A 13,614-nucleotide genomic window follows, 5' to 3' on the forward strand; every position below is an offset into this window, starting at 1 on the left:
AGTTTGGAGTTGACATTATTTATATATTATTATGTTATTATTTCACTGGTCAGACCCACTTCAGACCAAATTTGGCAGAATTTGGCCTCTGAACTAAAATGAGTTTGACACCCATGTTTTAAAGGATAGTTGGTAGATGGAAACATTTTCATTGCATAATTTAATTTTTTTCACTATAAAATAGAGAGGAAATTTGGAGTTGACCTTATTTATATATTATTATGTTATTAATTTACTGGTTCGGCCCACTTCACATCAAATTTAGCTGAACGTGGCCCCTGAACTAAAATGAGTTTGACACCCATGTTTTAAAGGATAGTTGGTAGATGTAAACATTTTCATCAGATAATTTCACTTTTTTCGCCCTAAAACATAGAAGAAAGTTTGGAGTTGACATTATTTATATATAACTATGTTATTATTTCACTGGTCAGACCCACTTCAGACCAAATTTGGCAGAATTTGGCCTCTGAACTAAAATGAGTTTGACACGCATGTTTTAAAGGATAGTTGGTAGATGGAAACATTTTCATCAGATAATTTCACTTTTTTCGCTCTAAAACATAGAGGAAAGTTTGGAGTTGACATTATTTATATATTATTATGTTATTATTTTACTGGTTCGACCCATTTCACATCAAATGTAGCTGAACGTGGCCCCTGACCTAAAATGACTTTGACACCACTAGTGTAAAGCCTCCTGTGCAGCCTTGGTTTCACTATGTACATGTGGGAAGCTCCGCACTCCGGCACACACTATGCGTAAAACAAACGCACACGGATATGGCAATAGGAGTGGCCAGACAATCGGATTGGACAACAGGATGTGAGTTGAGCTGTTTTGGGGTGAGGCGGTGCGTTTAGGGCTGCACAACTTTCTGCGTGTTTGCGCAGTTTCACTACTCCCCACGTCATCCGGATGGTGATGGTGCGTCTCTGCGCGCGCGCGTCGGTCGTAGTGCGCGTTTTATAGATCTGCGGAAACAGAGGCGCAGTCTGCAACGCGGCGCAGTTTTCACACTTTCACCGTGTCGCGTGTGGTTTACTCGTTGATGCGGGGAGAAAGTTGTGGACATGTTTTCCTGGAAGTGCACGGTTTTACGGATACCCTGTGCAACACTGTAACTCCAGCCTTTCAGCAGCCTTTCCTCTCTGTTCAGACTTGGGAGGATTTTTTTCCGCCACACAGTAAAGTCGCCTCTTCGCCATATTGTGCGCCGTGAAACTCGAGAGAAAGTTGTCAGAGTTATGACATTTGCTGCGCACAATCCCTTCATGGAGCTGCATGCAGTCGACTTTGATCGCAACCAAAGTGACTCCATGGAGCTGGTCATGGAGAGCTCCGTGCGTCACTGATCAGGTATATACTCACTTATGTGCTGGTTTGTCTAAACGCACTCAACTCTACAGACGCTTCCTTATTGCACATTTTACACATAACATCACTGGCTATCGCTCGGGTGATTGCATGAGCCCCTTCGTTTCCTGTATTTCTTGTTATGCCAAATGGCAGCCCCACTGTAAGCGCCTCCTCGTTGCTGTTGGCTGAAGCTCTACAAATACAGCTTAAACCTTCTCCTGTGCGCCCACCTGGTTGTACACATCGAAATACGCGTTCTGCTCTGTTCCTGCTATGACATAAATGCGTTGTAGCTGCTTTTCACTAGACTGACTGGGCAGTTGGCTTATGTAGGCCTCAGTTTCCTCTTTGGTGCAGGCGAATGAACGACGAGAGTAAACTTTGTATGACTGTCCTGAGAGAAAAACAAAGTGTCTAACCTCTGCTTTCTCTCATAGGGTCCAGGGCCCTAAAAAAAAAAAAAAAGGATGAGAAGAATGGACAACCACTGTCAGATTTGATTCTGGAAGGAGGATTTTAAAGCTCCTAACCCTGCACTTTCCTTAGGGATTTCTCTTTCCTCCCAGATACTTCCTTCTACACAATTCAGCCACAGACAGTGAGCACACACTACCACAGCAAAACCCCCATTTTCCATGCTCAGAAAGCAAGATTTAGAACTTTGACTCCCAACATTTCTGTACTTAGAGTCTTACTATGAGTCTTCCTCCTCAAGTTAATACTGACAAGAGCGGCAAGCTTCGAGCTGCAGCCATGAAAGAGCCTGTGCAGCATCCAGGTGAAGTCTATTATGGGATGGGACCTCCGACTTTAGAGTCAAGCCACAGTGATGCTGCAAGCAGTTCTGGGGTTTATAACCCAGAGAAAGGGCCCCAAAATCTGCAGCACTATCAGCAGGCTCCAGTAAAGTGGGTGCACCAGGACTCCTTACAGGGCCCCGGGTGGTCCCAGGAGGCCCCCGTGCCAACATGGGGGCAGAATTTTGGATCGTATATGGGTGGAGTAAACATCAGAGGTCAAATGCCATTCCACAAAGGGGTTCATGAAGGTGTAGCTCTGCCGATGGGGGGAGAGAATCAGTTGGCGGGTTCTGTTGATGTTTATAGAGATGCCCCCCAGGCTCAGGGAAGGGGGCTGGAGTGGGAACAGCACGCAGCAGCTGCAATGCACCAGGCTCAGTTACAGGCCTATCAACATGGGCACAAAGGTGTAGAACTCCAGGGCCAGCCTCACACCTCATCTCACACCCTGCAGGCGTCCATGCTGCAGCCTTTCCAGACATTCAGGCCCAGCAAGCAGCAGTTTTCATCTGGGTATTACTCTGGTTTCCCGGGAAACAAGGCAATGCCAGGTCTAGCTTATGGCGAGCAGCCAAACGCTCAGCAACCACTGCTGCACCAGATGCAACAGCAACCGATGCATCATCACCATCAGCAGCAGCAGCAGCAGCAACAACAGCAGCAGCAGCAGCAACATCACCAGCATCACCTTCAACTGCAACAGCATTTGCAACAGCAGCACCAAATCCAACAGCATCAAATGCAACAGCAACAGTTGCAGCAAATGCAGCAGCAGTACCACCAGCAAAAGCTACAGGGGCGCCAGCAACAAATTCAACAAATACAGCAACAACCGCAGCAGCAAATACAACAAAATGTGCCACAGCAAGAAGCAACACAACTACAACTGCAGCCAAAACAGCCACAAAGTCAAAACTTCATGAGTTTTCAGCCTCCTGAGCCTTGTCAACCTGACATCGTGCCTAAAAAGGAAGATGTTCCATCTATGGAGCAGCTGCAGAAATCAGAGGTCCAGGCCCCTGCCGTGTCTGCTGCTCTAGACCCCTGCCCTGAAAAGGCCGCCCCAAATCCTGCAGAACCCTCAGATTCAGGGGCAGCTCCCCCTCGAAGATCACGGCGCCTTTCGAAAGATGGACAATCCCCTCTGGGTCCTCCTCCGACAAACATCTGGTCTCAGGCCTCCAGAGAGCCTCCGCTGTCCCAGAATGGAGTAACAGGCGCTCAGGCCACCAGAGGAGGAGAAGTGACAACAGGAGGGGTCATCCAGAGCACGAGAAGGAGAAGGAGGGCCTCAAAGGAGATCAACCTGGAGACTTTAGCCAACCAGGCGTCACAAAGGGAGTCCCTGCCGGCGAAAATCATCAAGGTTAAAGAATCTTTTTTTCATTCAGTGGTGCTGTAGTCAGTCAGAGCTAAAATCACCAATTGGTACTAATACAATACATACAATTACAATATTATTACTGTTTATTTTAATTTATAGGAACTACCTGTCTGTAAAACCTGGTTTTTTTCATGGCGTGTACTGCTGACCTCTTGGCCAGGTCACCCTTTTAAAGAGACCTCAATCTCAATGGGATTCAGTCTGGTTAAATAGAGGTCTAATAAAAAAAAAAAAAAATTGGTACTAATAGGACTTTTTACAAACCACTAGTATCAGCAGAACCTGGGTACAGAAGTGGGCAAGAGCTCATATGATGCTTTTCTACTTGAAGAAATAATTTTAAAGGAAAATATTAGATTTAAAACGATGCTCCCATGTAGGATTTTTCCACTTCCAGATGTAATATTTCATTTCTTGGGGTGATATATTTAGTGAGATTTGTATTATTCTGACTTGAGATCAGCTGATTAAACTGCTTTTTCAGATCAGCGTTTATAAATCAGTAGCAGTTTAAATGAGTCACTTACATACAGTGGGCAATTTTCCCAAAAACCCCAGTTAAAATGGATGCATTGGACCCAGTTTACTTAAATGGACAACAATAACTGACTTATGCGTGGCAGTCAGTTGTTTTATGTGGCAAAGTTGGTACATGGCTGTACAAAGAGGAAGAGCCCTGTTTCTATGCAGAACTTCCCTATAGTTTACAAAATCTTTTTCTTGGGCCTGTTTATGCGACCCCTACAGCTGTTGAATATGAGTTATCGCAGGCTGTTTCCAACTGTTCGCAGTCATACTATATGTCGTTGGATTCTGGTGCAACCTGAAAGACGGCTATTACTGAAGATTCCTCCTTTTTGATTTGAAAGATGAATCCTGTTGTATTGCTGTTAGAAAGGTGATACAGTTAGCCTTGTTATTCAGGATTTATACTGCGTACATGCAAAGCAGACACACCCACTGGAACTGGACGATTTATTTTCTCTTTACAAGCTTTAAACATGCAAGGTAGATAAATTATGGAGCTGTTTTTTTCAGTTTCTGCCAGCACTGGGACATGTAACGCTCTGCCGTCGGGGGTGTCGGCCTGTCGCAGATCTGTGTCCAAAGTGTGCATGCTGCATGTGCAGTTTGAGCAGCTGCATGTCTGCACACCTCCACATTCCTCAGGCTCTTTCCCAGTCATTCAGCAGAGCTAGGGAGGGGCCGAGCTGTCAACCTGCACGGTAACACTCCTGTACTCCCCCAGAGACGCAGAACAGGTTTAATAATACTGTTGACAAAGTAAAGCGGATCCACTCTAGTTAAGAGACAACACTTTTAAGAGCTTCAGGAAAAAATTCAAAGGTTGACGTTCCTAAATTTGCCCTAAGTTCACATCATAAACTTGATTCATTACGATGAAAATGTATCAGCTTGACTTGAAATACCAGTGAGGCCTGTTTATTCTACCGAACGAGGACAGGAAAATGTGGAAATAAAACAAAAGTGTTGAATTTTTGTGCCATAATTGACTCACATAGTGCTGCTGTTTCATTTACTTTCAAATGCATTGTAAACATTTATTTGAAAAGGAGAAAATTAATCACTTAACTTTTTTTTTTGCCTTGAACAACCACTTAAAACATCATCTTTTAATATATCTAAATCTCTTTCCCATCTACTTCCCCAATTTTCCCCCCTCCTGTCATTCTTCCATCTCTGGCGTATGTTTCTTTGGCTCAACAGGAGGACGGTCCCTCGGGCAGGCAGGCTAACATGGTGCCCCTGGTGATCCCGGTGTCTGTACCGGTGCATAGGAGTCATGCGGATCCTCAGGGCGCCTGGGCTCAGGGCCGACCCGGTCCGGGGGAGCGCGCTGCAGGGCAGTCGGACCATAAACCCTCTGTCATTGTGGCTCGGCGGCGATCGCTCAGAAACCCCATGACTGAGAGTTTGGGCCAGGTCAGTCCTGCACAAGAGATGGATCTGCATCACTGAAATGGTCTTTTTTGGTTTGTTCATAATGTGTTTCCGTTACGCTGCTTTCAGTGGTTTATGCTGAATTAAAATACTGGTATTCTCTTGGACTGAAACTAGGATTCACATATTACTCAAAGAAGAACGAATGTCATATTTGTACATGTTTATGCACCCGTAGCAGTAAACCCTGCAAAAAACCAAAATGTCGGAACTTTTAGTAATAACATAATCCCATGTAGTTGCACGAAAAACCTCAGAGTTTTCATGATGAGTTGGCTTACAGAAGACAAACGTCAAGAGTTCAGCCAAGAAAATATCCACTGAGGAGTCTCATGTCTGAAATGTATGATAATGTGACTCATAAACATCTCCCAAACGTTAAAGTACAGAAGCAGCTGGGTGTGCAGATTTACAATCCAGATGCAGCTTATTCTGCTCATTTTATTTCAGTGTATAATTGTTTCCTTTTTTATGCATATTTTTTTCTTTTCAAAGATCGCATTTAAAACCAACAGTACATACATACTCAGATACAATGATAAATCCCTTGAACATAGATCTAAAAGTTCATAATGTTTCAGTTTGTTTTTTTCTTAGTACACTTCCGTTCTTAGTGCTTTTGCTTTACATATGACTAATAACATTTACAATCAGCTAAACCCTTAAATTTCAACATTTGGTTCTGTCTGTTCTCTTAGCATCCTCCTTATTAGTCATATTGCTCTTTTTTTGGTGCAATAATAAATTTAGTGTTACATCAAATATGTGTTGCCTCACATCTCTAGTCCACGACTGGCCATTCATGATGTAGTAATAGTGGAAATTGTTGAAAATTCTTGAAACTTTTAGAAAAAAATACCAGTGACACATGCAAAGGGCCTTCCGACCAATCAGGTGCAGAGGGGCATTGTTTAGTCTTTTGTCTAGTTTTATGACTTTTCCACAAAGTATAATAACTCTTTCTAAGTCTCCCATTAAATCTCTCTAAATCATAGTAAGTGAAAGGACATGTGTGGTCTTAGTTTATGAGGCTAATAAACATGCAGTGGTGAAGAAGATGGAAAAAAACAGCAAGTCCTTTTGTTTGGATGTGGAAGTCCTCCTTAGAGCTGCAGATCTGTGTATTTCAGTTGAACCGGGAGTGATTTTTCTCGAGGGAAGTTAGATATGTTTCACCAAGTTTCTATTCTCAGGACTGTTTTTCTTTAAATTGCTAATGTGGCTAAATGTTCATTTTGTTTGCCTTAACTGAGTCTTAACCCATAGTAGGTGAGAGGACGTGTGGGTTTTTAATGAGGTTATTGAACATGAAGACAGAAGTCAAATGATTTTGGGGAAGTATAGATAGCAAATGCACAGTCAGCTGTAAACAGCTCAGCTGCAACTTGTCATTGATAGATAGTATGACCTAGATTTGGACTAACAGGGTTCCTGCGGGGTCTTAAAAAGTTTTAAAAGTCTTGAATTAACAAATCTGCATTTAATATCTTAAAGTCTTTAAAAGATATTAAATTTGATATGGTAGGTCTTAACCCTGTAAAGCTTGAACCATTAAATAACTGACAGACAATTCCAGTTCTGTGAAACTGGAAACATTATTGGTCCTTCTGAACAACCAAAAAAAATATTTTTCAAATATCAATTTCCATGCATAAGTTTAAATTTTGTATCAGGTCTCAATGCTCAAATATTATTATTTTTGAACAAACAAAAACATAATATAACACAAACATGTCTAACAAATTGGTAATTCCTTTTCAAAGTTGGAAAAAGTTCTGCCTCCTTCCTCATTAACCCTTTCATGCATAGTGGTCACTACAGTGCACAGCTATTTAAAGCTGTTCTCTTGTATATTCATGGATTTTGTTGTTTTACTTTCACATCAGCCAACACAGTGAACGCTTATGTAACACCCCATACATTACAATTCATACCATTACTGTTCCTGTTCTTGCTAAACCTGATCTGCAGTAACATATTTGAGTCTAAATCAGTTGCTAATTGTTATTAGACTGTAATTTAAATTTATTTTAAAACAAAAAGTTGTTTTTTTTGGTTGCATATTACCTGAGCGAGTAATAACTATTATTATAGTATGTTAAAATGTGAGGAAACATCAGATTCACAGCATTAAAAAGGATCTTATTTCATAGTTTTCACACAGTATGTCAGTAAATACATGTTTTTTTACTTCAGAAATTAAATGCATGGTGTCCAGCTGAGGGGACATTTTTGTAACTCCATGAAAAATAGTTTTACAAAAAAACTTCAAATCACATTACTTTTTCATGTCTGAAGTGGAATAAAAACATTCAGGAAAAAAAATCATTGACTTCAGTAATCATAATTCATGCATGAAAGGGTTAATGACAATCTTGTGTCACTGGAAAGGCCTCTGGTGAACGAATTCTTCCCCCTGGTGGATTATCCATCTATTGCATGTATCTAATTGTATACATCAGGTTTTTCAAGAAAAAAAATATCACACTGATCATGTAGAGGGCTTCAAAACTCATATATCAAATATGATACATTCGGTGTTATAGGGTTAAGTTATGTTGTCATAAACCTGTTGGCTGTGTTGTGTTTAAATGTCCAAGCTGCAAAGAAAGTAACGTTAGTCTACTTAGTTCCACCCATCCCAACCTGACAATTTATACTGAAATTAGGAACCAGTTATCGTTAACTTTGCAGCCCCTGATGGGAAATGACTCAGAACAGTGGGAATAAATAAATACATTTTCCTGAATTTTAGGAGTCACAAATTTTTGCCCGTATGGCTGTGAAATGGGCATTAAATTCTGTTCTAAGTAGTCTTAAAAAGTCTTAAATGTAACTTGTCGGAACCCTGACTAAACTAAATAACTATATGTGCTCACTAGAATGCTCCTTTGTCATTTTCTGTGTAGGATGGAGAAAATGACTCAGGCCAGGACGAAGATGGAAAATCCAAATTTAAGCGCAGACCGCGTCCTGATCCGCTCATCATCCCTCCTCCCAAACCATCCACGTTCATCCCTCCATCCGTCTACTCCAGCATCACCTCCTACCAGAGCAACCTGCGCTCCCCAGTTCGCATACCGGAAAACCCCCTCAGCCTTCCTCCTTACACCCCTCCACCCATCCTGTCTCCTGTACGAGGGGGATCAGGACTCTATTTCTCCACCTTCTTGACTAACATCGCCGCGAGCAACCAAATCCTCCCACCGCCGGCTACACCCAAATCTGCATCACTTAGTCTCTTACGGTCATGTAAGTGTGAGCTGTTTTTTTTTTTTTTTTTCCTTTAGACCAGGTGTCTCAAACTCATCTTAGTTCAGGGATCACATAGAGCCCAGTTTTGAGCTCAAGAGGGCTGGACCAGTAAAATAATAGCATAAAAACATCTAAATAATGACAATTCCAAATATTCTATTCTATTGAATTTATTCGGTTCAATTTATTCTATTCTATTCTATTCTGTCTGTAGAAGGGTGTTTATTTAGAGCAGGGGTGTCAAACATATGCCTGGGGACCAAAACCAGCCTGCCAAAGGGTCCAATCCAGCCCATAGGATGAAATGCAAAAATTATACTAAAGATATTAACAAGGGTGTTAAAATCATTTTAGTTCAGGACATACAGACCAGTAAAATACTATCATAACAACATATAAATAATGGCAACTCCAAATTTTTCTTTTTGTTTTAGTGAAAAGTATAATTAAATTATGAAAATATTAGCATTTACAAACTATCCTTTTTACAAGAAATATGACTAAGCCGAACAAGCTGAAATCTTTTTAGATAAGCGCAATGTTAACAAGAAAAGTACTCAGAGCGCAGACCTCCACCAAGACAGATCTGTGCCGGCCCCCCCCCACGGATCACCACCAAAATTTTATCATTTCTTCCTTGTGCCAGTATCAACATTTCCTGAAAATTTCATGAAAATCCGTCCATAGCTTTTTGAGTTATCTTGCTAACAAACAAACACACAAAACAAAGCGATCATAATACCTCCTTGTAACAAGAAAAACACTCAGAGAGCACAGACCTCCGCCAAGACAGATCTGCACAACCCCCCGATCACCACCAAAATTTAATCATTTCTTCCTTGTGCCAGTATCAACATTTCCTGAGAATTTCATGAAAATCTGTCCGTAACTTCTTGTGTTTTTTTTTTTTTGTTTTTCCAGCAAGTTCAGAGATCACACCTCCGGACCTGCCTTTAATTACTGATGCAACGCCTGTTAGCTTTGAGCCGTAAGTGTCCATACAAGAAGGAAAGATTAGAAAGGTTTACTTGCATCCACTTAACCTTTTGTATTTATATCCTGTTTTTAATTCAGACGTATCAACATCGGGCATAAGTACCAGGCTGACATCCCAGAGTTACAAGATCGATCTTCCTCCCAGTTCGACCTCCATAAGGCTGATTTGGTTTGGCTTCCTATCGACAACTCCAAGCTGAAACATGGTCACCAGGAGAGGAGTCAGTATCTCGCTTTACACTTCGATCACCGACAGATGTTCTGTTTCAGTTCTCTAAGTTTTTTTTTTCTTTTTTTCCCTGTTCTTCTTTCTGTGCTTAGTGGAGGTTTTGATGAACATGGCCTGTTCCAGCGTTCTCAGCGGTGGAGGGACCAATCAGGAGCTGGTTTTGCACTGTTTACATGAATGTGGAGGTGATTTTATTGTAAGTACAGTATCGTCACTCACCTAAATAACTGACACTCAGTTGGCGCGGTTGTATTAACAGGATAGCTTTCAACATTTGGCAGCACAGTTTAAGTTCTGTAAAGGTTCAGGTTACTTTGTTTGTACCCGTGGGTAGATTCTACAAATAAAGATAAGAGGTTTTTCAACCTATCAGTATAGACAGAACTTGGCTCTGATGGTGGCCATTGGCTTATATTAGACTTCTCACGATGGAATTGCTGACTTAAGGGAATGTAAGAGCTCAAAACTAACTCCTTGTTACCTAGATATTTGTACTTTTATACTTGGACTTTCACCATTTTCACATGGGGATAGTATTACTCGTGGAAATCTGCTAGTTTGCAGTAAGGCCTAATGTAACTTCTGATTTTAATCCAGTGTGAATCTGCCCTGTCTGTCATTTGTGCAGTATAAATTCCACTGTTTTTAGGTGAAAACAGATGTCCTGTGAACTTATTTTTATTATATCGGCCTATCAGTTAACCTATAGGGCTACGAATATTCAACTAATTGTCCACTGGCTTTATGAAGATCCAGGAGCTGATGCGCCGTCATGGTTACAACTGGAGGCAGCATCTCGTTGCCCATCCTCTTTTTCAGCTCTAGTTTTTCAAATACAGTTCCTCCAGCTAATTATACTAAGAACATTATTGTGGAATGTACTGTTAAAATTTGGATTCAGTTCAAGCATTTTAATTGAACATCAATTTCTCTATCCAATCAAACCATCTCTATTGGTTAAAGCCTATTCTGATAGGGAGGACAGAGGGATTAAGACATTTGCTGATCTCTATGACAATGGCATATTCATGTCTTTCACCAATCTTATTGATAAATATCAAATCCAAAACTGAGACTTTTTGTGCTATTTACAGATTTGTGACTTTATGTCCAAAATGACGCCTCAGTTTCCTAATGCTCCAGGAAGAAATCCATGTGACTCAATTTTAGAACGTCCCCAATCACTTAAGGGAATAATTTCCGCCCTATAAAATACATTTTTAAATAATCAAAATTGGTTTTCTTCAGTTTTAAGAGGAGAATGGGAAACCGAGTTAAATTTAACAATTTGTGATAGTCTTTGATTTTAACCCAGTCTGAATCTGCCCTGTCTGTCATTTGTGCAGAATAAATTCCACTGTTTTTAGGTAAGAACAACTGTCCTGTCAACTTATTATATTGGCCTATCAGTCAACCTTTAGTAGTTTTGGACAAGGCGTTTTACAAGTAATCACAACAAATGACAAAAAAATGGTCAAAGTTTACAAGGCTTTTTAAAGATTTTTTAGTAACTGAATAGAGTGAATAACAAAAGTATGTCTTGTGTACTTATTTGATTGATGGTTGCTGGGACAAAACTGTTTCACTACTATTTTTTCCCTCGTGAATCCATGCACAAAGGAGTAGCTGAAATTCACCTTTTTAAAGGATGGGAGTTGTCATTTACTATCGAGCTGGTTAATCCACAGGGATGCTGCTTCAGCCTGTTGGACTATTTAACAACTGGAGTTGGAGGATTTCTCTTTTTTTAACTGTTTCAAAGCTGAGCCTTTTAGAAAGATGAAATAGACTTAAAAAAAGCATGATCAAATAAAGTCATTATAGTTAGTTTATCATGGGAATAGAAAGGTGAAGTGCCCTTGCAGTTGTATAAGAAAAAATTATATTACAGCCAATGGTGTGAGACAAATGATGAGAGATGCCATTATTTATATATACACAATGTTTGTCAGTTTAAATGATAATTTTACAGGCCAGTAAAGTCACAGCGTTGGAAAAGTGAAACATCAGACAGTGAATTTAGGTGGGAAAATGACAGCACAGATGTGTACCTTTTTATGGCCACATTAAAGATGTGTCTGTAGCTTCCACATGGACAGACATGTAGTGATTTTCACTGTTTCTGATGCTTTTTCATTTTACTATCGAAGAGCGGGGTGCATTATACCAAGGTAAAAAACATTTTTTGTAGTGACATGTATCACATTTGACAGTAGAGTCAGTCCACTGAGCTCTTTCAATCAAATATAGATGTTTGTTTTGTTTTTTTTAACAGATTTTTACTATAAACAGTGACTTTGTTGACTTGTAAAAAATTTAAAACAAGATTATGCATGTACAGTCAGGTCCAAAAGTCTTAGCAGTGACACAAACTGACTTTTTACATACATGTTATTCATTTGCCAATTAGAGCAGTGAGTAAGAGGGGGGACGATGTGCCCCCCTAATATAGTGATGGAAAAACTGAAGAGTCTTTGTAACGTAGACAATGCTCATAATTGTTCTTTGGTGTGTGCCTCAATACATGGAAAAAATTCTAAAGAAACAACTGAGCACCAAAGCTTGCAAAAACACAATTTGTGTCACTGCTAAGACTTTTGACCATGACTGTAGATACTTGCCATTAATTTTACCCAAATAAAATCCCATGGGGCACAGCAGAAAGAGTAGGACTCCTGTTTACAGAACACTATCATCATGTAAAAACATTACAAACTGGAGAAAATACTGAAAATTCTCACTGATGTGTGTTGTTAAATCTACAAATACAGTCGCGGAAAAAAATTATTAGACCATCAAAAGTCATCAACATCAGTAGTTATGCAATCAGGTACTAACTCCTGTGTGTATCATGTGACTAAAACAGACAAAAGAAAACATGGAATGCCTAAAAGCACTGTTTTTGTCAGTACAATGCCATAGATATTGATGTAAGAACTGAAGTGATTTTGGTTATTATCAAGAAAACATGGAAAATGGATAAATATCAGCTCTGAAATTAAACTACTACGAGCTATTTTTGTTGTTACCTCCGCCAAGGAGGTTATGTTTTTGCCAGGGTTTGTTTGTTTGTTTGTTTGTCTGTCTGTTTGTCTGTCCGTTAGTGTGCAACATAACTCAAAAAGTTATGGACAGATTTTGATGAAATTTTCAGGGTTTGTTGGAAATGGGATAAGGAAGAAATGATTAAATTTTGGTGGTGATCGGGGGTGGGGGGGCCCACGGGGGGGCCCCATTTCCAACAAACTCTGAAAATTTCATCAAAATCTGTACATAACTTTTTGAGTTATGTTGCACACTAACGGACAGACAAACAGACAAACAAACAAACAAACAAACAAACAAACAAACAAACCCTGGCAAAAACATAACCTCCTTGGTGTGGGGGGGCCACTGATCAGCCTTGGCGGAGGTCTGCGTTCTCCGAGTGCTTTTCTAGTTATGATATTTGTCCGAACAAATGTACTTTTAAATGTACCAGGCATTAAAATGAACAAGAAATTGAAGAAAATAAGGGTGGTCTAATAATTTTTTTCCACGACTGTATAATAGTGATATCATTAGATGCACTACAGCAGGGGTGTCAAACTCATTTTAGTTCAGGGGCCACATTCAGCTAAATTTGACC

At 40.2% G+C, this 13,614-nt stretch overlaps 1 protein-coding gene across 2 annotated transcripts in view; it reads left to right on the forward strand.

Moving 5' to 3' along the window:
• Nucleotides 1–973: 973 nt before the first annotated feature.
• The window catches only part of mideasa (mitotic deacetylase associated SANT domain protein a), a 31,923-nt gene continuing 19,282 nt past the window's right edge, over nt 974–13,614 (forward strand). For both annotated transcript variants that reach the window (XM_030128172.1, XM_030128171.1), the window contains exons 1-7: nt 974–1,360; nt 1,798–3,526; nt 5,273–5,488; nt 8,416–8,758; nt 9,683–9,749; nt 9,836–9,978; nt 10,079–10,182. In XM_030128172.1, coding sequence (XP_029984032.1) covers nt 2,057–3,526; nt 5,273–5,488; nt 8,416–8,758; nt 9,683–9,749; nt 9,836–9,978; nt 10,079–10,182 — 2,343 coding nt within the window. In that variant the 5' untranslated portion in view covers nt 974–1,360; nt 1,798–2,056. The remainder of the gene's footprint in view (nt 1,361–1,797; nt 3,527–5,272; nt 5,489–8,415; nt 8,759–9,682; nt 9,750–9,835; nt 9,979–10,078; nt 10,183–13,614) is intronic.

Source organism: Sphaeramia orbicularis, chromosome 24, assembly GCF_902148855.1.
Source record: "Sphaeramia orbicularis chromosome 24, fSphaOr1.1, whole genome shotgun sequence".
NCBI classification, from domain to species: Eukaryota; Metazoa; Chordata; class Actinopteri; order Kurtiformes; family Apogonidae; genus Sphaeramia; species Sphaeramia orbicularis.